We start from the raw sequence: 21,935 nt of genomic DNA, 5'->3' as shown, positions 1-21,935 counted from the left end.
CAAAATTTAATGCTAGACATACTTCTGCTGTGATGTAAAGTGCAATATTGAGAGGTTGGTCATGCGCAGGGGATCCCAAACCCCCTTGCTTTCCCCTTTCCAGCCTGCAATTTTCTTGTTAGCCTCTGCTAAGAATGTAATCTCTGTTGAGATCTTTATATTTGTGGTAAGCGACCTGTATTTCATTGTTCACCAATACTGATGCTTGTAACATACTGTATGTAAATGTTCTTCAATAAAGTTGTTTCAACAACAACAACAACAACATGAACACTAGATAGAGGATAAATTATTGTTTAGACAGTTCAGGGCCCTTCCTTTCAGCCACTGCATGCTGTTATCATTTAGTTAGCATCTTCCTTGACAAATAGATAACTCCATATTTTGACAAAACTGTAGTCTACCTCATTACTTGTCAGGTCAATGTAAAAAAGTGCTGAGTGTCTGAGTGTGTTTCTTTGTGTATCTGCTAGAGTGTCTATATGTGTATCCTTATGTGCGAGTGTGTGTTTTAGTGTATGAGTGTGTCTGTGTCTGAGTGTGTTTCTTTGAGTGTCTGTTAGAGTGTCTATATGTGAATCCTTATGTGTGAGTGTGTGTTTCAGTGTATGAGTGTGTCTGTGTGTGTTTGTGTGTTACTACCTTTACAAAATTTCCAAGTTTGACTACACTTAAGAATAAAGTGCATACAAGTTTTAAAGTACTGAAAAAGGGAATAGGAGCGCCAAAGTTGGCTGCAGTATATATAAAACAGGAACAAAGCTGACTGAAAAGGAGGGCGATATGGTCATAAAACAGGATAAATCAGGAACAAAGCAGTTATCTACAACCGCATACATCTGCATATACATTTTTAGTCACTTGTTAAAAAATTGCACATGTCAAAGTGGAGGGGGCTGATCAATTGTCAAGGGGCCCCAAAATTTCTAGTGGCGGCCCTGCTAGTCATATATGGACCCTTTGAATGAAGGGTAAAAACAGAGAAGAAAGTTCCCATTATACAATCGGGAACCCTGACCAATATGTTTAGGGGTGTTAAATCCGGAACAAGACTGGAAATCCCTTTGGACAATCAGCCAATTGGGGTAATATCTCTTGACCCTTAGGTTACACAGGTACTGGGATTATTCCCCTATCCTCCAAATCCCTTTATAAACACTGCCGCCTCAAAAGGATCTTTGGCAACACAGGACTGCTGGTCAAAAAGGAGGACTCTGTTTCAAAGAACAAAACTATCCATCTCTTCAAGGACAAAGAGAATTAATACGGATATCCGAACTTCCTGATGGATCCAAGAATATATAAACTTATACAAAGCGTATTAATTCTTACATGACAGAAGTAGCAGCTGTGGTATACATATACCTACTTAAGCATTTGCATAGTATGTGTGTATATATATATATATATATATATATATATATATATATATATATATATATATATATATATATATATATATATATATATATATATACACATACACATATACATATACATACCATCCATGTAGCCGGACGGACTAAAGGAGCAGCAGATATAGATTAACAGGTACACATTGTATACTTTTAAATCCATGTCCAGAATAAGCAGAGACTGCGTACACTTTATAAAGTAAATGCACAATGTATATGATCCATGAAAATATTCATGATCTATGCTCAGTGTCTGCATGTATAAATAGATGTGCATACATATAAATTACCCATACAATAGATATAAAAGATACCAATGAACCGTATCTATAAAGGATCTCCACTGTAAATGAAAATATTCATGATCAATGTTCAGTATCCCGTGTGTGTGTATATTTATTTATATTGCACATAACATAGGTATACAAGAGATACCAATAGATCTTATCTCTAAATGATCTCAAATGTTGTATTAAAATATGGATCAATCCTGCAGAACTTCATTTTGTAATAAACATGCAGAGTACAATGCATGAAAGTTATAACCCTAGAGGGTATACACTATAGAATACACTTGTACAGTTATATATATATATATATACACACACACACACTAAACAAATACCAGTGTAACCCAGCATTGGTCAGCAGCCTGGGTGCAAGGATATAATTCCATAGAGTAACAAGAGATGCACTCACAGGTCTTTTCAATAATTTTAATGTGGAACGTTTTCGGGGTTTAACACCCCTTCATCAGCATACAATAGTGCAATAAAACAAGTCTTTTATAGTGTTTACAAAGAAGTGAACAAACACAAACCTCATTACTCCAAAAGTGCGCCAAAAGATTTGACAGTGGAACGCAAATTGCGTTCAATGGTTAGTGCCGAAACCGGAAGTTCAATGACGTCACTTCCGGTTTTCGCCAACATAGTTATATCAATAGTGAAACAAATTGTCATCAAACATAACTATAGCCAAATCTATGCTGTGAATTATAACAGTCGAAGATCAAATAAATGTGTGTAACTAACGATTATACTGTGGTAAATGTTAACAGGTAAACAATTGTTATTCTGTTATCATGGCAACCGCTGTCATGGACACCCATATTGTTAATAGTGCTTCAGTGGAATGAGTCTCATCCAGTGTACTAGCTGTGCTCCCATTAAAGGGGAACCTAGTGGCGTAGCGTGGGTTGTCAGCGCCCAGGGCAAGGTAAGAATTGCGCCCCCTAACCCATTAGCACCAGTACAGTAGGGATTGGCAAATTTGCTTTGAATCTAGGAGCCAGCTCAACAACTTAGGAGACAGGTTTTTGTTTTAATTACATATAAAACAAATTAAACTTGTTACAATTTCCAATATTCATTAAACTTTTTTTTTTTTCCCTGAGGGTTCCAACTGATCTGCAGGAAATTTAAAGGTCAATATCAAAGAAGAGTAGTAAAGATACAGTGCTAAGATTTTTCATACAAAAGTAAAACTTTATAGATGGTAAAGGATATTTTTTGTGCACATTCCATATAACTATTATTGTTCATACAGGGGTTGAGCTCATAGTTAACCATGTGTTTAACCCCTTTGTAGGGCTTAAACACAGAAACATGAAATAGTGTAATGAAATGATATAGCACTGTTATGTCCCTTTAAGCTAACTTTTTTTTTTTAAACTGCAATTATTTGTAAAAATATTTTATATGCAAAAAACATTAATGGTTCCATACCCCTTTTATTGCTACCTTGGTATAAAATACAGTTGTAAATGACATTTGATGATGTACAACTAACTTTGCTGGCATTATGTACATCCTATTTGAAGCAAGATGCTGTCTGTTTTGAAAAAAATCCCAAAAGTTCAGAAAATGTTACCTTTTGCTAAGTCATTGGCTCTTTTATCTTTCACTGCTGAGTATTTCTAACTTATTGATATATTGCTGCAGATAGACATTGCTGTAAGCCATGTATCTGTATTTCCTCTCTAATGCAAATGCACAAGTGTATCACCCCCTTCTCACACACAATCTAGAGCCCAGGAATGAAGTGGTTTCTCATGCAGGGGGTAGCATGCGGTAGATGACCTGATGACCTGAGAGCAGGACTTTTATGGAAACTCACAGCGGCCAGCCTGAGACGTAACTGCAGCCAAACTGCATCCAGACTGATGAGAGGAGCAGGAGCAGAGCTCAGCAGCACAGGATTACAGACAGATTATTCCTACCCAGGCCCAAGGCCTCACCTTTACACCCCAGCCTCCCAACAGTTAACATTCCTCTCAGTCCTCTGAGTCCTGACAATTTGTAGTCAAGAAATATATAGCCACTAAGGCTAAGCCGCTGCCACAACCGACATCCCTTTCCTCTCCTCCCCAAATTACTTACCGGTCCAGGCTTCAATATACAGTCACGGGAAGGGCAGGCACCAGGCACGACGCGCTAGAGACAGTCCTCAGGCTCAGGCTCTTCCCCCACTTATTGCTCCCTCAGTCCCTCCTGACCTGCGCGCTGGGAGTGGGAGGAGTTAGGACCCGCCTGCGCCGTGCTAGTGGTGTAAACTGTAGAGTCGGATAAACAGTAGATTACATTTACACACACTTACAGGAGGCGCCGGCGGCACAGACTGAGACTCACAGCCGGCGGCACAGACTGAGACTCACAGACTGTGACGACTCAGACGACACTGACAAAGTGACAAACAATGGAAGTTCACACTTGCATTGATTGAGACTGAGAGTGACTCAAGACAGAACAGCAGGGTTGCTAAAATCGCCGCTGGAGTCTGGGACTGTCACAACAGTCTACTGTCTGGTGGAGGCTTTTGCGCCCCCCATAATTTTGCGCCCGGGGCAACCGCCCCTGTGGCCCCCCCCACGCTACGCCACTGGGAACCCATACAGTGTATTTGGATATGTAAGACTTCTTTGCACTATAGAGTGAAACAGAACAGTTACCACCCTGGATTATTAATCCTAGTAGTGAAATAACAAAAATTAAAAATAAAATTAAAAGTTAACAATTAAAAACATAACTGGGCTATAACATAGTGCTAATAGTGACAATACAATTGTCTTTAAGGTTTTATGCAGTTAAATGGCTAGCCAAATTTAATGGCAACCAATCTGGTAACGTGGATACATACTGAGGGAAGTGGTCATTTAATATGATGCTCACAAGACCTATCTTTTCAACATTCTGTAATTGCATGACAGACCTCCTTTGCATAGCTACGCAAAGTGTATATATATTTCCCTAGGATCTGAATCCTATTGAGGTAAGTACACAAACACCATGTAAGATTGTACTCTACTAGGTGTACAGACATATGTATATAGTTTACAGGGTGTCCCATAATATAATAGATTTTCAGACCCCCATAACCTAAATTAGTTATGGTATTCAGTGCAAGAGATAGAGTAACTCATAAGGGTTGGCCAGGCTTCCACTGTAGAATATGGAACCTGAAAGATCCCAATTCACAGTTCTGTGAGAACTATGCAAACCTCACCCGATGAAGGGAGTGGTACAGCACAGCCCAAACACAGAGCCACATTGCCCCCCTCAAACTATACTCAAGTTATGTAGCACATTAGATTTGGGTCACAGAAGATTCTTGAAGTCTGGCGTGGTATTCAGGCCACCAGGTTGTACAGTACCCTGAGAAAGCCCCAATGACATTTGAGTCACGTGGGGGGTGAAACGGCCGTTGGCGTGGTACATCATTCTGCACAGCTGGGAACCAGGTCCTAATTTGTTGTTCGACGCAAGTTGCAAACACAGCTTTGGAACCGTGCAGGTTGTAAACACAGCTTTGGAACCGCAATAAGAAGCAGGCTCTATACCCGGATCAAGCCACTATATGAGGACATAACGGAGAAGGAGTTTGTCTCCCAAAGGCTACGTGTAATGTATTTCCGGACTATTGAGTCTAAGTATTTTTTCAAATGGAATGCACCTTCTGGGAAATAAAGAAATAGAATGAACTCTATTTGCAACAGTTTCAATATATGTTGCAATGGGAAATGAGTAACTCTATATCATAAGAGTTCAAATGTTTATCTTTGCATGCCTGATACATATGATATAAATGGTTCATATTTGCTGTGATTACACAAGTAGTATTCCATGAACATAGATCCCCAAAGCTTTACCACGGTAGCTGGTACCTTTTTACTATATTGGTGCTACCCTCTGGTAGGGGTGTTGTTTATTAATACGAAAGTGTAAAAGGTTTTAACATGTAACTGATTTTTCACATGTACTATCTTTGCATAATTCTAAGTATAAGGCATAGATCCTCAGGTGGTTTTCTCATGATAACAAATTTTCCAAATTAGTTTGGGTTATCCTCTGAGAGAGGTGTTGCCAATACTATTCTGATGTTCTTTAGTTATTTTGCATGGATCCCCATTTCTATCCATGGTAGCAGATTCCTGTGTAATCACAGGGCTACCCACTGGTAGGGGTGTTGCTTAATAACTTTTATTGCCTCTATCTAAGGTTAATAACCTGCATCGTGAGCAACTGTTGTGAGCTGGCCAGCTTTAACTGTGTGTCTTTTTTAACACTTGAAACACTTTATATTTAAATTTATTTGCACTTATAATAACATTTATTAATTATCTCTATATATTATCAGGGATATTTGTGATACTGATGTAATACCACAAATCCCCTATAGGAGGCGCTAATAACTAGGGGCAGAGTAAAGTACTGGAATGGTAATACAATCAATATGCCCCTGGTAATACCATATATGTGAATAGAATTATAAATCTAAAAATTATAAAAAGCAATAATAATTAAAAAATAATAATAATAAAAAATATATATTAAAAAATGGTTAAAATATATATATACAGACGTATCAAATGGTCAAATGGAAAAGTTCAAATGAGTCCAGAAATAGATAGATAAGGCAGCTCTCGGTCTTCACCCAAACGATGGTGTATCTTCAAAGAATGGTTAACTGCAAGGAAAACAGACTCTCTTGTGCCTGTAGGGGCAGGCTGGTATTTAACAGCAAAACCAGCTGTTTAGCCTTCCTCCCCTCTGGACATATTTTCCTTTTTGCTGGAAGTAACCTAGTTAAGGGTTGCTGTTGTGAGATCCACCACAACTATCGGATATCCTGACGGGGATCCCTTGGTACAGCCAGCTGGTTTGCTGTTAAATACCAGCCTGCCCCTACAGGCACAAGAGAGTGCCTTCACGTTTGTGAGTATCCTGTATCTCATCTTGCTTGGATTTTGTCAGTTTTGATTGATCTACACATGTGGCGCCTCTGTTTCTGTTTTCCTTGCAGTTAACCATTCTTTAATTATCTCTATGTTTGTGGTTTGATTTAGGGGACCCGGCCGTTGACTAGTTCACGCTGCAGTGGAGAGCACTTATCTCTTAAATATTAAATATACAGACTCAGATATTTATCTAATTTTCTTATAAATAATTATTTTTTGGAGTGCTGAAATCCCTGTCTTTCATTGGAAAGGACACTACTGTGTCCTTTTCGTGTTTCTCTCTATTGTTATAGTGAATCTATGTGTGTAACAGGGTCTGCACCTATGCATAAATCGTATAATACATATTATCCTACTCCCCAATAATTTAGTGTATATATATATATATATATATATATATATATATAAATATAATATCTTGCATATCTACAGAAACAGGAGTTCTATCTATGTAAAAATGATAATTTGTGCTGCTAAACATGCAATGCACATAGATGGCTCTTAGCAATTTGTATTTACCAATAGTGTACAGAATCTGCATGATGTACATTACTGCAAATAATTTTTTAAAGAGCATGAAATGTACAACAATATATAAAATGCTGATTGACAAAAAAAACTAAAAATGTTTACATCTCCTGGCAATGGTGGGTGTACAATGCTTAATTGACTTATAAATAAGTATTAATAGTGCAGATAGTTATAATAAATGGTAATAGCACCAAATGTCATTATGTTCAGTACAATATAAACATTGCACATATTAATGTAAATTGGGTACAGTGTAGATCACATAAGAATCTGCTGTGCTGTACAGCTGCCTAAAGGTCCTGGCAAAAAACATCTGCATATAGTATGTTCTCAAATCTGAACCTATAGGTTATCAGCATAAGAAATATTTTGCACATTTACCTCAGGAGACTGAGGTGAATCCCCAGAATTATGCTTACACTTACTTAGTTTGGGGACAACCGCTCGCTGAGCTTCCGGATTGGGACAGACAGGACCAAAACTGTCACAACAAGGAAAAAACTAAGAGGTCCTTTTCCAGACCATCCTGGAGGAAGGAAAGAATCCTGGCAGACTTGATAGAGTGCCAGGACAAACCTCGGTCTTCACAGAAGAAAGAGGTCCTCCACCCTGCAAGATAGATGACGAGGGACTAGCTTACGTGCTTGAAGTAGAGGACCTTACCTCTCAGAAACCCTCTCCTGGCTAAGACCAAGCGCAATTCCTACGCAGTCTGCCTCATAGAATTAAGATCTGATGAAGAAAAAGGGGCCCTAAACCAGCACAGCCCTGCAACAAGGTAACCCTCATGGAGGGGAAAACGACGTCCCCACTAAAAAAATGCGAGCCACGATTCTCACGGTCGTGACGGAGCAAGCAGAATCACTGACGTCTGCTCCTGCTAGGTTCGAGCCACCATTCGAGGAAGGAGTGAAAAGACAGAAAAAAGGAAAATTTGTATTGAACCTCCAAGGACCCGCAAATGCATCCATTAGCTCCGCCTGAGGATCCCGAACCACAACCCAACTGTGGGTAACTAGATGATGAAATAGGACGTCCTAAGATTTTCATCCGGCGTCCCCTTCCATCGTAAAATATCCGAAAACCCCTTGGATGAAGAACTTATCCCCAGATAAGGGGAATGTCTCTAAAGAACATCCAAACCGGATGACCAACCCCGGAGAGTGGATCGCTGATAGCCTCCACCCACTACCAGACCCGAGAAACTACCCTCATTACTAGGGAACATCTCGTTCCCCTCAGATGGAGCTCCAAGCCCCCGAGAGTAGGACAGACTAGAATCTATAAACTGGAACATTCATAGCCAAAAAATTGCCTGAAGATCCAAAAAGTAATCGGGAGGGAAACCTCCTAAAATCACGGATCCCATGCTCTATGTCGCCATCTTGACAGGCTTGCAACCAAAGTCAAAAAATGCCTCGGGCGAATCAAGACAAAGTCCCTCAGGACAAGAGATCTGGACAAAGACCCTAGAGAGCGATTCTCTCAACTAGTAGTCCAGGTAAATCTGTTAAAACAGATTAGAAACCAGTGCCACTCCAAATCCTCAGCATACACCGAGCTTCTGCCGAGATGAAACCTGGCAAAAGGAATGAAGTCCAAGATGGACCACATGACCATCATTACCACCAAAATGCAGAGCCAGCGATGGACTGAAGGAGGTCTGGAGGGCACGACCTAATGAAGTTAACTCAGAACTTCACAAGTCCGATAGAAAAGACTATGCAGACAAAAATAGCATCCAGTAATCCCACCCTGGTGCCTAACACCAGAGAACTCTGGTCTAGATTTCTTCCAACTCTCAGGATCGAGGAAGACAGATAAAATCCTTAATGTCCTTCTATCAGACGAGACATTGACGATTGAATCAGAATCGTCTAAACAAGAGAATCAACTGCTAGATCTGGATTCTGGCAACTGCTAAAGAATCAGTCTATTCCTAAAAGGTTTCGAGACCAAAACGGAGGAGCAATGTACTGGAAATGCTGGTCCAGAAACGTCAACTATAGGAACTGGAAATGTTCCCTGAGGAGGAAAGAAAAAAGGTATGATACCTTTCCCCCAACAGTGGACCTGCACTGTTCTTCCCGTACCAAGGGTAGAGTGGACCCTATCGTCTCCCTCCAGAACGAGGAGACAAGATAAGCCTTAGGATCCCAAAAAGGCGGGAGGAACGGTTTGAATGATATTTTAAAACCTCACTCCGTGAAAGACACCGGGAAAAAGACTCCAAAGGAGAACAAAAACCCGAAAGAAATAGCACCCCTCTCTCTGTCAGGAAGACAGGATCGAAAGAAGGAGACTGCCCTGGAAGGCTGAGACTTGAAGCCTAGCTATGACCTCTAAGACCCATGGACGGGTACGTCCCTGAACCAAGCGACTGAAAGAGCGATAGACTATCCCCTAACGTGATCCAAGATAGGACCTGGAACTGGCCCTTTTTGCCAATCTAGATTGGGTGGGCCTCTGCTCTGCTTGGACTTAATCCAGGACTGAGACTGCAACCAAAAAACACTGATTGTTCCGGCTTAGCGAAGGTCTCTGACGCTGGGCATTAGCCGGACTAATAATAAAATAAATTTGTCTCACAGATTTGCTTTCTCATCAAACAGTAAAACCCGTGGAATAGCGGAACCAAATAAAATCTTTCACTCAAGCAGAAGGAAAGATTAGCTTCAGAAGTCATATTTTACAGAGTGATACAAGTAATCTGCGAAAAACACAGACAAAAGAATTATAAGCTCCAAAGCCTTAATTCTTTTAATCAAATATCGAGGTAACCATCCCCTCGAATCAAAACACAGATGCTTCAATAGGAAGTCTCCAGAAAACTACGACAACCCAATTTGTCAGTACATAATCCCTCGTGATAAAACATCTTCATAAAAAAAGTTCTATTATAACCAAGAGCTCTAAGATAAACTATCCTTAAAATGGAATAGTAAGATGATGGGCAAGTGCACCAAAAAAAAAAAACCATAGCCATGTAGGGATGGGCAACACAACCCCCCATAGAGCCCGGAACCGGGAATCTTAACAAAGGATATATATGAAAGGAAAGAGGATCTGCATCCTTCTCTAACCTTTTTAATCCATTTCGCCCTCTGATTTAGAGCTCTGAGATTTGACTGCATCAGTACTAGGAATCTCTAATATCGACAAAACCTCTCTCTTAGAAGGAAGCGCAGGCGTGCTACCTTAAATCTAAAGGCGAAATCCTCCTCTGTCGGAAGAATTGAAGCAGCAGACTCCGACCCAGAAGGTCCGTACTCTGAAGCCTCAGAGAGAACCGCATCCTCAAATGACTGATCGGATACAACTGTCAATTTACACAATGCTCCCTGGGCAGGAGTGCATGGATTAACCCTTCGTTTGCGCGTAGCTGTACGAGGCAAAACGGCTAAGGCTGCAGACATCCTTACGGAACTGCGCAGTAACGTCTGGTGGAAAAAGCCCCCTTCCAGGTGGAGGATTAGTGGGGTAAGGGGAAGCTGCACGTCTAGGAACAGATGAATATAGGGGGACACACCTCACGGGACGAATAGTCCTCAGAGGCGGAAGGCTCAGCGGCATCCAACATCTCAACATCGGTTGATGAAAACACCCTGTTGCAGCATATAGAACGTAATTGAGAGGGCTGGATTACCCGTGCCTCCTCACAATATACACAGGTATCGAATTCAGTCGTAGAGGACTCATCCTCTAAAACATCAGAATCCTCCACAACTAGGTAACTTTTAGATAAGTCAAATAAAAAACAACAGGCACCTATACCCCCAATGGCTGGGGCACTCACCACCTCCTATGACCCAGACAGTGTAGAGAAACTAGCTCCTCTCTATAGTCACGCGGTCAGGAATAGGAAATGGATACCGTGACCACTCCAGGTCACACGGTGCGCAATGCAGGACCGTCCCTGCTAAAGGAAAAGCGCGCCAAGCTTAATAAAAATTGTGCAGCTCTCAAAGTAAAAGGAGCAACCTGTACGTTCCATATCAGCCTATGAGCCTAAAACACCTCACACATATACGCAGCATAAATCACAAACAAATATGATTAACAACCCACTGTTCAACAATCCCCCTCAGGAGATATTAACCCTTAATTCCATAAAGATAAAAGGAGTCCCACTGAGACCCTGTCTTCTAGCATTAACATATGTGTAAAAAATGAAACGATCTTACCGGAATCTATGCCGTGGAACAGAAACACGGTCCTTCAAGTGTGAGACTGTAGCTACACTTCTGACATGGACTTGAGTGAAGAAAAACAGGCAGTGAAACTCGTCAACGCTGATTGCTTAGGAGCTGTTGATACTCTAACTTTCATCAATGCTCTCACTGAGAGGCTGACAAGACTACTTAAAACTCCAGTCCAATATCGAAAGGTAGATACCCTTCCTAAGGAACTACTCCGAAATCTTCTGACACTTCTCTACCAACCTCCTATGACGAAAAGGCAAAGAATAACTGGGGGGATGAGGGAAGTGGGGGAGGTATTTAAGCCTTTGGCTGGTTTGTCTTTGCCTCTTCCTGGTGGCCAGGTTCAGCATTTCCCACAAGTAAGGAATGCAGCTGTGGACTCTCCCTGTATTAAGAAGGAAATATGAGGTATACACAGATTTGAGCGACCTGGCCTACAGATACATATTTGTAAAATAAACAAGTATATGTAGATAGAGGATATTGGACTCCTCATTTGAAATATCAGTGGGGACAGAGACATTTTTTTCCAGATTTCATTTAAAATAAAGTATGCAAAAGACACTGTATACAAGTATTAGTACAGATAATACCTGGTAGAGAGCCCTCTACACTAAGTTTACACTCCCTCAGACACTACAATTATCACACAGTGTACAAACTACTACAGCCTCCTATATAATATATATATATATACACACACATCACTTCCTGGGACTGGTAGGCACTGAAAATAGGTTTAGAATCTGGCCCAAACTGTTGTAGTAAAAATCCATTTGCTAAGGCCCCAGATTGAAAGAAAAAAAGCCTGGGAACACTGATGGGGCAGAGCTACCGGTGTATGAAAAGCCGGTGTTCATATATTATTGTAAAAAACACTTTTGGTTAATTTTAATAAAGGAGTTGTACACCAAGCATAATATCCCCTTGAACATGTCAAAACATTGGTCCCCTAGCCTAACCGGAGCCACCACTACTAAACCACATCTTGGACTAAGTAATTGGCGCTTCTATTAAAGGGACACACACCATAAATTTAAAAGTGCCCAAAAAAATACCCCTAAAGCTGCCATAGGGCTGTAAATGGTCAGAGGCTTCCCTGAAAGTGTCCCAAATGATGATAGGACCGTTAGGAACCTGATATGGAGAAAAAATTGTGTCATGAGGAGAGCAGGTTATGTCCCCTGGCTATGCTGTACCTGTGTCAGAGTAACTACATATAGCCTCACGCAGCACCCCTCCACTGGCTTACCAGGCATGTCATCTATGTCATTGCAGCTGCAGCAGTAACCAGTAGAGAGCCCATCCAGTGCAGGTAAAGAGTACGGCAGAGGATTGCAGTAGGAAATACCAGAGTCTCTCAGTGGGAGGCTAGGGACAAGTCCCTGCAACGCCTCAGGGTAGTTATGGCTGAAGTCCTGTTAAGGAAATGCCGTGCACATAACAGGGTATTCCTGTGTCCCTGTATCATTCAGCTGCTGTGAAGAGTCTTTTAGTTTTTTGTAAATGATACTCCCCAGAGACTCTGGTTCTCACATAGGTCTGAGCTCCCAATTTGTAGTCCATAAGCAAGTAGCCAATAACAAAACTAAGACAGAGATGAAAGGTGTGAGGGATTTTAAGATCTGTTATGTGTTCTTGACCACCTCCTAGTGGCGGTAAATATATCCCATATCTTATGGAGGACTGTGGACCATCATTTTACGAAAGAAATAAAAAAAATATTTTGTAAGCCAACAGTTTAAACTGTTCTCCAATCGTCACTCTAGCCATACGGCACTCGCCCAATTTTTTTTTTGTAGCAAGAGTGCCAATTGGAGAACAGTTCAAACAGTTAGCTCACAAAAAAAAATTAGTTTTGAAGTGCCAGAGCGTGGGGTATTTGAATTTCAGCGCTACATTAAATAGAAAGTTACATCAAATCTTCATTAAAACTGATTAATTAAACTCCATCTAAAATATCGCTAACATTTCTGATCTGGTTATACAAAAGGGGAAAAAGTTTATCATCATCTCTTTAAATAAATGTGTCAACCGGCTGATCTACACTATAGGTGCAACCTCCCTTTCTTTACACTCTTGAAACATGCATGAAATACTTTTTTTTTTTTTTTTTTTGCTGGAGTTGCCCGACTGTGCAACTTAGAACTAATGTATTGCCTTTATATTAAGTGGTCTGCATGTGCCAAATCACAAACTTATTCTATGATTTATATGTGATCAGTCTCAGGGTCCCTTACTCTGACCCTCCCAAAACATTTTCTTCTATGATGCCCCATAGCATGGTGCAAGATAAATGGCCCAACCTGGCTAAAGATATGTACCACTTTTCCATGGTACTCACCAGATTTGGGTGGATATCTGTAGATGGCATTGGAGGGCATATCCACTTCCTCCACTCCAGCATGCTGCCGGCTTGTAAGTGCTCCCATCTTCACTAGGGTCACCATGAACTTTTGTCAAAGCACACTAACAGTCTCCTGCCATAGCCTGAGTGTTCAATGTTCACCCCCACCTGCCAGCCACTGAAAGAAAAAAAATGTACCCGTTAACCAACATGTAAGCTCAATCAGAATAGGGATGGGCCATGCCTGTGCAAGCTCTCTATGAGGATATGCCACAGACAAATGCAAGCTCTTTATCGGGATAGGCCACGGCGACATGCAAGCTCTTTATCGGGATAGGCCACGGCGACATGCAAGCTCTTTATCGGGATAGGCCACGGCGACATGCAAGCTCTTTATCGGGATAGGCCACGGCGACATGCAAGCTCTTTATCGGGATAGGCCACGGCGACATGCAAGCTCTTTATCGGGATAGGCCACGGCGACATGCAAGCTCTTTATCGGGATAGGCCACGGCGACATGCAAGCTCTTTATCGGGATAGGCCACGACGACATGCAAGCTCTTTATCGGGATAGGCCACGACGACATGCAAGCTCTTTATCGGGATAGGCCACGACGACATGCAAGCTCTTTATCGGGATAGGCCACAACAACATACAAGCTCTTTATCTGGATAGGCCACAACGACATGCAAGCTCTTTATCGGGATAGGCCACAACGACATGCAAGCTCTTTATCAGGATAGGCCACAAAGGCATGCAAGCTCTTTATCAGGATAGGCCACAAAGGCATGCAAGCTCTTTATCAGGATAGGCCACAAAGGCATGCAAGCTCTTTATCAGGATAGGCCACGGCCATATGCAAGTTCTCTATAGGGATAGGCCAGTGCAACATCCACCCCCCCCCTTCTATCCTACATCCTTATCAACTAACAAGCATTTTGTAAGCTGGGAGCAGACAATACAAGTTCTACGCTTGTCATTACAGCCTCTATACAGCACTCACCATACCCCTATAATGGGATCAATCACCACTGTCACTAAACTCTTAACTTGTACACTGCAACCACTTTTACTGTCCCTTAACGATCTAACACTGTCCCTGCACATTTATGCATTAATGCACAGTCTATACTGAAAGATGCTGATACACTTTGTATTTTCAGGTCTTGTTTCTATAGCCTCTATGCTTGTAATTGTACCTTCTATATTGTGCTGCGACACCTGTCATTTTATCCTCTATATTGTGCCGCTACACCTATCATTTTAGAGGCTATAGGAACAAGTCACAATATAGAGGGTACAATGAGAGGTATAGACACTATAGGAACAAGTCACAATACAGAGGGTACAATGACAGATATAGAGGCTATAGGTACAAGTCACAATATAGAGGGTAAAATAACTGGTGTAGAGGCTATAGGAACAAGTCACTATACTATACTCTACATCTGTAATTACAGCATTTAAATAAGGACCAGTTACTATTGCCTCTACGTCTATAATTATAGTTTTTATATAGGGACCAGTTACTATACTCTCGACATCTGCAATTATAGCTTTTATATAGGGACTAGTTACTATTGCCTCTATATCTATTATTATAGCTTTTAAATGGGGACCAGTTACTATAGCCTCTATATCTGTAATTATAGCTTTTACATAAGGACCAGCAGTTACTATACTCTCTACACCTGTAATTATAGATTTTACATAGGGACCAGTTACTATAGCCTCTATACTGTATCTGTAATTATAGCTTTTACATAGGGAACCGTTATTATATATTTTATATAGGGATCTGTTACTATAGCCTCTATATCTGTAATTATAGCTTTTATATAGGAATCAGTTACTATAGCCTCTATATCTGTAATTATAGCTTTTATATAGGAATCAGTTACTATAGCCTCTATATCTGTAATTATAGCTTTAAATAGGGACCAGTTATTATACTCTCTACACCTGTAATGATAGCTTTTATATAGAGACCAGTTACTAAAGCCTCTATAACTGTAATTATAGCTTATATATAGGGACCAGTCACTATAGCCTCTACAGCTGTAATTATAACGTTTACATAGGGATCAGTACCTAATTTTAGCTTTTACATAGGGACCAGTTACTATACTCTCAACACCAATAAATATAGCTTTTATATAGGGACCAGTAAGTATAGCCTCTATATCTGTAAGTATAGCTTTTATATAGGGACCAGCTACTATACTCTCTGCACCTGTAATTATAGCTTTTACATAGGGACCAGTTACTATACTCTCTACACCTGTAATTATAGCTTTTACATAGGGACCAGTTACTATACTCTCTACACCTGTAATTATAGTTTTACATAGGGACCAGTTACTAAAGCCTCTAAACCTGTAATTATAGCTTTTACATAGGGACCAGTTACTATAGCCTCTACATCTGTAATTTTAGCTTTTATATAGGAATCAGTTACTATAGCCTCTCTACATCTGTAATGATAGCTTTTATATAGGGACCAGTTACTATAGCCTCTATATCTGTAATTATAGCTTTAAATAGGGACCAGTTATTATACTCTCTACACCTGTAATTATAGCTTATATATAGGGACCAGTCACTATAGCCTCTACAGCTGTAATTATAACTTTTACATAGGGATCAGTACCTAATTTTAGCTTTTACATAGGGACCAGTTACTATACTCTCAACACCAATAAATATAGCTTTTATATAGGGACCAGTAACTATAGCCTCTATATCTGTAATTATAGCTTTTACATAGGGACCAGTTACTATACTCTCTACACCTGTAATTATAGCTTTTACATAGGGACCAGTTACTATACTCTCTACACCTGTAATTATAGCTTTTACATAGGGACCAGTTACTAAAGCCTCTAAACCTGTAATTATAGCTTTTACATAGGGACCAGTTACTATAGCCTCTACATCTGTAATTTTAGCTTTTACATAGGGACCAGTTACTATACTCTCAACACCAATAAATATAGCTTTTATATAGGGACCAGTAACTATAGCCTCTATATCTGTAAGTATAGCTTTTATATAGGGACCAGCTACTATACTCTCTGCACCTGTAATTATAGCTTTTACATAGGGACCAGTTACTATACTCTCTACACCTGTAATTATAGCTTTTACATAGGGACCAGTTACTATACTCTCTACACCTGTAATTATAGCTTTTACATAGGGACCAGTTACTAAAGCCTCTAAACCTGTAATTATAGCTTTTACATAGGGACCAGTTACTATAGCCTCTACATCTGTAATTTTAGCTTTTATATAGGAATCAGTTACTATAGCCTCTCTACATCTGTAATGATAGCTTTTATATAGGGACCAGTTACTATAGCCTCTATATCTGTAATTATAGCTTTAAATAGGGACCAGTTATTATACTCTCTACACCTGTAATTATAGCTTATATATAGGGACCAGTCACTATAGCCTCTATACTGTATCGGTAATTATAGCTTTTATATAGGGACCAGTTACTATAGCCTCTACAACTAATTATAGCTTTTACATAGGGATCAGTACCCAATTTTAGCTTTTACATAGGGACCAGTTACTATACTCTCAACACCTATAAATATAGCTTTTACATAGGGACCAGCTACTATACTCTCTGCACCTGTAATTATAGCTTTTACATAGGGACCAGCTACTATACTCTACACCTGCAATTATAGCTTTTACATAGGGACCAGTTACTATAGCCTCTACATCTGTAATTATAGCTTTTATATAGGAACCAGTTACTATAGCCTCCACACCTGTAATTATAGCTTTTACATAGGGACCAGTTACTATAGCTTCTACACCTATAAGTATAGCTTTTATATAGGGACCAGTTACTTTTGCCTCTACACCTGTAATTAAAGCTTTTACATAGGGACCAGTTACTATAGCCTCTACACTTGTAATTATAGTTTTTACATAGGGACCAGTTACTATAGCCTCTACACTTGTAATTATAGTTTTTACATAGGGACCAGTTACTATAGCCTCTACACCTGTAATTATAGCTTTTACATAGGGACCAGTTACTATAGCCTCTATATCTGTAATTATAGCTTTAAATAGGGACCAGTTATTATACTCTCTACACCTGTAACTATAGCTTTTATATAGGGACCAGTTACTAAAGCCTCTATAACTGTAATTATAGCTTATATATAGGGACCAGTCACTATAGCCTCTATACTGTATCTGTAATTATAGCTTTTATATAGGGACCAGTTACTATAGCCTCTACAACTGTAATTATAGCTTTTATATAGGGACCAGTTATTATAGCCTCTGTAATTATAGCTTTTATAAAGGGACCAGTTACTATACTCTCTACATATGTAATTATACCTCCTATATAGGGATCAGTTACTATAGCCTCTATATCTGTAATTAGAGCTTTTATATAGCGACCAGTTACTATACTCTCTACATATGTAATTATACCTTTTATATAGGGATCAGGTATAGAGGATATAGGTACAAGCCACAATATAGAGGGTACAGTGACAGGTGTAGAGGCTATAGGAACAAGTCACAATATAGAGGGTACAATGACAGGTATAGAGGCTATAGGTACAAGTCACAATATAGAGGGTACAATGACAGGTGTAGAGGCTATAGGAACAAGTCACTACACTATACTTTCTACATCTGTAATTATAGCTTTTACTTAGGGACTAGTTATTACACTCTCTACAGCTGTAATTATAGCTTTTAAATGGGGACCAGTTACTATGCCCACTAAGCCTATAATTACAGCTTTTATATAGGGACCAGTTACTATAGCTTCTATATCTGTAATTATATCTTTTATATAGGGACCAGTTACTATAGCCTCTACACCTAAAATTTTAGCTTTTATGTAGGGACCAGTTACTATACTCTCTACATCTGTAATTATAGCTTTTATATAGGAACCAGTTACTATAGCCACTACAACTGTAATTATAGCTTTTATATAGGGACCAGTTACTATACTCTCTACACCTATAATTATAGCTTTTATACAGAGATCAGTTACTATAATTTCTACACCAATAATTATAGCTTTTATATAGGGACCAGTTACTATAGCCACTACAACTGTAATTATATCTTTTATATAGAAACCAGTTACTATACTCTCTACACCTATACTTATAGCTTTTATACAGGGATAAGTTACTATAATTTCTACACCAATAATTATAGCTTTTATACAGGGATCAGTTACTATAATCTCTACACCTGTAATTATAGCTTTTACATAGGGGCCAATCACTATAGCCTCTATACTGTATCTGTAATTATAGCTTTTGCGTAGGGATCAGTTACTAAAGCCTCTATATCTGTAATTATAGCTTTTACATAGGGACCAGTCACTATAGCCTCTATACTGTATCTGTAATTATAGCTTTTATATAGGGATCAGTTACGAAATCCTCTATATCTGTAATTATAGCTTTTACATAGGGACCAGTCACTATAGCCTCTATACTGTATCTGTAATTATAGCTTTTACATAGGGACCAGTTACTATAGCCTCTATACTGTATCTGTAATTATAGCTTTTACATAGGGACAAATCACTATAGCCTCTATACTGTATCTGTAATTATAGCTTTTACGTAGGGATCAGTTACTAAAGCCTCTATATCTGTAATTATAGCTTTTACAGAGGGACCAGTCACAATAGCCTCTATACTGTATCTGTAATTATAGCTTTTACATAGGGACAAATCACTATAGCCTCTATACTGTATCTGTAATTATAGCTTTTACGTAGGGATCAGTTACTAAAGCCTCTATATCTGTAATTATAGCTTTTACAGAGGGACCAGTCACTATAGCCTCTATACTGTATCTGTAATTATAGCTTTTACGTAGGGATCAGTTACTAAAGCCTCTATATCTGTAATTATAGCTTTTACAGAGGGACCAGTCACAATAGCCTCTATACTGTATCTGTAATTATAGCTTTTTATGTAGGGACAAATCACTATAGCCTCTATACTGTATCTGTAATTATAGCTTTTACATAGGGAAAAATCACTATAGCCTCTATACTGTATCTGTAATTATAGCTTTTACGTAGGGATCAGTTACTAAAGCCTCTATATCTGTAATTATAGATCTTACATAGGTACCAGTCACTATAGCCTCTATACTGTATCTGTAATTATAGCTGTTACATAGGGACAAATCACTATGGCCTCTATACTGTATCTGTAATAAAAGCTTTTATATAGGGATCAGTACGTATAGCCTCTATATCTGTAATTATAGATCTTACATAGGTACCAGTCACTATAGCCTCTATACTGTATCTGTAATTATAGCTGTTACATAGGGACAAATCACTATGGCCTCTATACTGTATCTGTAATAAAAGCTTTTATATAGGGATCAGTACGTATAGCCTCTATATCTGTAATTATAGCTTTTACACAGGATAAGTTACTATAGCCTCTATACTGTATCTGTAATTATAGCTTTTTTATAGGACCAGTTACTATAGCCTCTATACTGCATCTGTAATAATAGCTTTTATATAGGGGTCAGTACGTATAGCCTCTATATCTGTAATTATAGCTTTTACATAGGGACCAGTCACTATAGCCTCTATACTGTATCTGTAATAATAGCTTTTATATAGGGGTCAGTACGTATAGCCTCTATATCTGTAATTATAGCTTTTACATAGGGACCAGTCACTATAGCCTCTATACTGTATCTGTAATTATAGCTTTTATATAGGGATCAGTTACTAAAGCCTCTATACTGTATCTGTAATAATAGCTTTTTTATAGGACCAGTTACTATAGCCTCTATATTGTATCTGTAATAATAGCTTTTATATAGGGGTCAGTACGTATAGCCTCTATATCTGTAATTATAGCTTTTACATAGGGACCAGTCACTATAGCCTCTATACTGTATCTGTAATAATAGCTTTTATATAGGGATCAGTACGTATAGCCTCTATATCTGTAATTATAGCTTTTACACAGGACCAGTTACTATAGACTCTACATATGCGAGTGTGCATTACTCTTTCTACACTTGTAGCCTGGATATTGGAACCTCTAAGTAGCTACACTTTTCTGTACACACATTATACTGGGACATATCACTGCACACACTACACTAGGACAAGTCATTCACACATTATATAGGAATATATCACTGCAGCACATACAGCAGTAACTACACAATGACACAATCTACACACTATACTGGGACCTGTCAATGCCGGGAACACTCAGCGCGCATTATCACACACTTCCTACAAGGACCAGTTACAACAAATGAGTACCGTACCGTGCAGCATACCGTTCCAGTAGTACAGGTAATCCCCGGTCCTTGCCCTTACACCGGCTCCTGCAGCAGAGCACAAGTGACGTCAACACAGCGCATTGGGCCACGCCCCGGCACGCAGCGAACCAATATGTATGTAGAAGAGGAGGGGATAAGGTCCCCATAGCAACCACCTACTTCACCAGGGAACCACGTGCTACATCTGAGGACTAGAGGAGGAACCACTGGTAAATAGAAAAGGAGGAGAGGGAGATACCACTGACCGAGGGGACAAAAAGCGTAAACAGAGAGTGGATGTCACGGAACTGGTCTGGAATCACTGGGTATATAATGGAGGAGAATGTTCCACAGCCCCAGTTACTAACAGTGAAATGACACCTGTGTGTTTGTGTGGTACTGAAGACTGCAGCGCATGATGGAGGTGTAGTGATTGTGTATAGGGATAGTAAAGGAGGCCGCTAGGCAGCAGGGACGTAAGTAAGAGGTCAGTGCATGGATATTACAGGAGACAGCAGGGAGGTCAGTGCATGGATATTACAGGAGACAGCAGGGAGGTCAGTGCATGGATATTACAGGAGACAGCAGGGAGGTCAGTGCAGGGATATTACAGGGGACAGCAGGGAGGTGTGTATGAGGTCAGTGCATGGATATTACAGGAGACGGCTGGGCAGCAGGGAGGTGTGTGAGAGGTCAGTGCAGGGATATTACAGGAGACAGCAGGTAGGTGTAAGAAAGGTCAGTGCAGGGATATTACAGGAGACAGCAGGGAGGTGTATGAGAGGTCAGTGTAGGTATAGTACAGGAGACAGCTGGGAGGTGTATGAGAGGTCAGTGCAGGGATATTACAGGAGACAGCAGGGAGGTGTGTGAGAGGTCAGTGCA

At 39.7% G+C, this 21,935-nt stretch overlaps 1 protein-coding gene across 4 annotated transcripts in view; it reads right to left on the bottom strand.

Annotated features, from left to right (window-relative positions):
- RNF157 (ring finger protein 157) overlaps positions 1-21,184 on the bottom strand; it is a 311,334-nt gene extending 290,150 nt beyond the window's left edge. For 3 of the 4 annotated variants that reach the window (XM_053709378.1, XM_053709366.1, XM_053709381.1), the window contains exons 1-2: positions 21,057-21,170; positions 13,729-13,909 (exon numbers count right to left, since the gene is read on the bottom strand). In XM_053709378.1, the coding sequence (XP_053565353.1) occupies positions 13,729-13,834 (106 nt within the window). In that variant the 5' untranslated portion in view covers positions 13,835-13,909; positions 21,057-21,170. Of the gene's footprint in view, positions 1-13,728; positions 13,910-21,056 lie in introns of all 4 variants that reach the window. The other variant, XM_053709373.1, reaches the window with a different exon arrangement.
- Positions 21,185-21,935: the final 751 nt, after the last annotated feature.

Source organism: Bombina bombina, chromosome 1 (assembly GCF_027579735.1).
Source record: "Bombina bombina isolate aBomBom1 chromosome 1, aBomBom1.pri, whole genome shotgun sequence".
Taxonomy (NCBI): Eukaryota; Metazoa; Chordata; class Amphibia; order Anura; family Bombinatoridae; genus Bombina; species Bombina bombina.
The sequence above is the reverse complement of the archived record's forward strand: the minus strand, read 5'-3'. Positions and strand labels throughout refer to the sequence as shown.